Source organism: Penaeus monodon, chromosome 26 (genome assembly GCF_015228065.2).
Source record: "Penaeus monodon isolate SGIC_2016 chromosome 26, NSTDA_Pmon_1, whole genome shotgun sequence".
NCBI lineage: Eukaryota > Metazoa > Arthropoda > Malacostraca > Decapoda > Penaeidae > Penaeus > Penaeus monodon.
In genome coordinates this window covers 8,541,790-8,545,635 of record NC_051411.1, presented here as the reverse complement: position 1 = coordinate 8,545,635, position 3,846 = coordinate 8,541,790, and the positions used below count along the sequence as shown (strand labels likewise).

The 3,846-nt window shown below is 58.1% G+C and overlaps 1 protein-coding gene across 1 annotated transcript in view; it reads left to right on the top strand.

Moving 5' to 3' along the window:
- LOC119589881 (trichohyalin-like) overlaps positions 1–3,451 on the top strand; it is a 103,419-nt gene extending 99,968 nt beyond the window's left edge. The window contains exons 5-6 of the mRNA XM_037938512.1: positions 626–910; positions 1,382–3,451. Of these exons, the coding sequence (XP_037794440.1) occupies positions 626–910; positions 1,382–2,785 (1,689 nt within the window). The 3' untranslated portion in view covers positions 2,786–3,451. The remainder of the gene's footprint in view (positions 1–625; positions 911–1,381) is intronic.
- Positions 3,452–3,846: the final 395 nt, after the last annotated feature.

Below are 3,846 nucleotides of genomic sequence, written 5' to 3'. Positions count from 1 at the left end.
ACTCACCACCTCCCTCTCCAACTCTCCATCTCCACCACTCACCACCTCCCTCTCCACCGTCATTTCTTACTTTCTCCTCATACCAATTCTTTTTCTTTTTCTTTCTACAACCATTCACACTACACCTTCCTCTCCCTCTTCCTCTTCCTCCATCCTCTCTTTCTCTCTCCCTCTTTCTCTTTCTCCCCCTTTTCCTTCTTCCTCTTCTTACATTCCTTTTTTCCCTCCCTTCATACAATCCCCTCTCTCCATCCCTCTCTCCCCCTCACTTGTCCCTCCGTCCTCCATCACTAACTCTCCCTCCCTCTCTCTTAATCATTCGTCTCCTCTCGCCCTCTCTCCCTCCCTCTCCATCATTCAACTCATCCCTCCCTTTCACTTCCTCCCTCACTCATCCCCTCTCCCTCCATCACTCACCCCCCTCTCTGCCTCTCTCTCCCCTCCCTCCCTTTCCCCCCATCACACCCCCATCTTTCCCCCTCCCCCTCCCTCCTCACCCCCCCTCTCTCCCTCTCTTTCCCCTCTCCCTCCCTTTCCCCCATCACACCCCCATCTTTCCCCCTCCCCCTCCCTCCCTCTCCCTCCATCACTCACCCCCCTCTCTCCCTCTCTCCCTCCCCCGCAGCTCATGACCAGCATGAACGAAGACCTGAACCGCCGCTACGGGGTGGTCGACGGTGAGGCTCTGTACCCGCGCCACGGTTCCAGTCCCGTCGAACAGCTGAACAGCACGAGCACCAGCAGCCACCACCCTCACCACCACTCGCACCAGCAACACCAGCAGCAGCACAGCACCAGCGAGTCGGAACAACACCCTAATCACCACCACCACCACCACCACCACCACCAAGTTGGCTCTGGTGTAAACAAGGCGGGGGTGCCGGCGGGGTGGCAGCACAGCATCTTTCAGGTAGCGGGGAATTCTGGATTTTTTTTATTTTTTATTTATTATTATTATTTTTTTTTTTCGTTTTTGCTTCTTCTTCTTCTCCTTTTGGTATTTGTTTTGAGTTGATCTTTTTTTTAGTTTTTTTATTTGTTTTTTTTTGTGGGTATTGTTTTTTTTAGGGTTATTGTTTTAGTTGTTATGATTATCGTTATCTTTGGTTGCGTTATTTGATTGAAGGGGAAGTGATTGTTAATTTGTGAGGAGAGAAAAAATGTTATAGAATTTAGGTTTGATGATGCAATATATGTCAATTGTATGGCCTGTCTGTGGGAGCAAACTGAGCTTCACCCATGACGACTGGACTTCCTATTCCAGCTGCTAACACGGCGACCCGAGAGCACCGTCTGCGATCTCATCTGATGCATTTTTTATAGATATGTTATCCCCCCCCCGAAATTGCCGACCCCCTCTTACGTGCCCCTCTGCCCCCAGGAGTGCCCCCCGTCGGGCGCGGCCGACTACTCGCGCGACCACTGCGCGCCGGAGGGCCACCTCTCCAGCGAGGAGGCGGCGCAGCGGCGGCAGAAGGCGGCGGCGAAGATCAAGAAGGAGTACCGGCGCCTCAAGCGGGAGAACATGACGGAGGAGGAGATCCGTGCTCAGCGGGCGCTGATGGCGGCGCTGTGCAGGATGCGGAGGCAGCTTCGGCAGGAGAGCATGAGCGAGGAAGAGCTTCGGGCGCGGCGCGCGGCGGCGGCGGCGGCCCAGAGGGAGCTGCGGCGGCGTGCGCGGGAGAACATGACGCCGGAGGAGCTGGCGGCCCACCGGGCCATGGTGGCGGCGGCGCAGCGGGAGCTGAGGCGCCGCGCGCAGGAGAGGATGTCAGAGGATGAGCTCAAGCAGCGGCGCGCGGCCGTGGCGGCGGCCCAGCGCGAGCTGCGCAAGCGGGCGCGCGAGAGCATGACGGAGGAGCAGCTGATGGAGCACAAGGCGGCCATCGCGGCCGCCCAGCGCGAGCTGCGGCGGCGCGCCAGGGAAAGGATGAGCGAGGAGGAGCTGAAGGCGCGGCGCGCGGCGGTGGCGGCGGCGCAGAGGGACCTCCGCAAGCGCGCCCGCGAGAGCATGACGGAAGAACAGCTGCGGGAACACAAGGCCGCCATCGCAGCGGCGCAGCGGGAGGCGCGGCGGAGAGAGCGCGAGAAAATGTCTGACGAGGAGCTGCGGGCGCGACGCGCGGCCGCCGCGCAGGCCCGGCGCGAGCTGCGGCGCCGCGAGAGGGAGAAGATGAGCGACGACGAGCTGAAGGCGCACCGGGCGGCGGTGGCGGCGGCGGCGGCGGCGCGGCGGGCGCGGCGCCAGTCCCTTCCGGAGACCGTGCCGAAGGAGGAGGAGCCGTCGCAGGACCACCTCGACTCGTACCGCCTCCAGCTGGAGGACCTGTCGCGCGTGGAGCCGGCGGTGGCGCAGCCCGCCGACGACTACCAGGCGCGCGAGCACCTGTCGCGGCCCGAGCAGGCGCTGCCGCCGCCGGCCAACAGCTACCACCCGCACCACGGCAGCATGGCGCGCCTGGAGCAGCCGCTGCAGCAGCCCGTGGACAACTACCACCTGCATCTGGAGAACCTGTCGCGCATGGAGCACCACCCGCTGTCGCACCCCATGATGGACGCCTACCACCGCCACGAGGGCCTGGCCAGGGTGGAGCAGCAGCTGCACCGCCCCGTCGACGCCTACCAGTTCCCGCTTGGGAGCCTCGCGCGGGTGGAGCACCCCCACGCGCACCACCCCGGGGCGCAGCAGCCGGCGTGGATGGCCGACCCGCGGCTGCAGGGCTCCAACGCCCTCGTGGCCCACCTGCCGCTGCCCGTGAAGGAAGCCGACACGGGCGACGGCTGAGGCCGCGAGCCCGTGGGCGCCGCGGAAGACGACGACGACGAGTGACCTTCGCCTCGCGGGGCGTGCGTCCGGCCAGCGGAACGTCGTGGTGGCTTCGAGGAGACGCCGGATTCTAATAATGACAAACCAAATGCGGATAGTAGTAACTCCGACACAATCCACTTTGTTGTGCAGTTTCCAGGCACTTTTGGGACGCCATTGCACAGACTTTTTGAACGAGACGGTACACATGACCTGAATAAGTTTAATGCTGTTCCCTCGCGTCATGAAACGAACAAGTGACTGCGCTCATGACCTCAACGTCAAGGGAATGGAGAAGAGACAAATTGAAAGGAAAAGGGAAGAGAAGAAACGGAAATCCTTATGAAGAGGAAAAGAAAAGAAAAGGGGAAAGATGCGTAAGTGAGAGAAGATGGACATATAAGATGTGTATGTTGCAGGATTGGATCGTGTGGCATCATTATTCATTCATTCATTCATGACTCGTGTCCATGAAAACACACGCAAACACGTACGCCCACTCTCTCGCCCACGTCCACCTCCACATACACAAACATGTACTGTACTCGGGCACATACATGTAAACTTACATACACTTACATGTACACTTATATACACTTACACTCACACAAACATGTACACATAAATATAAAAGTTCATGTATATGTACACGAACATGTACACATGCATGCATACGTTTATGTACTTGTACACTTATATATACACATACACATAAAAGTACACATAGGTACGTGTACATGCACACACACACACACACACACACACACACACACACACACACACACACACACACACACACACACACACACACACACACACACACACACACACACACACACACACACACGCGCATCCTTCTCAGTATTCAATATTCATTGTGTGAGTGTGTGTGTGTGTGTGTGTGTGTGTGTGTGTGTGTGTGTGTGTGTGTGTGTGTGTGTGTGTGTGTGTGTGTGTGTGTGTGTGTGTGTGTGTGTGTATGTGTGTGTGTGTTAGGCAGTTAGGTAGGTAGGCAGTTAGGTAGATAGGCAGATAGATAG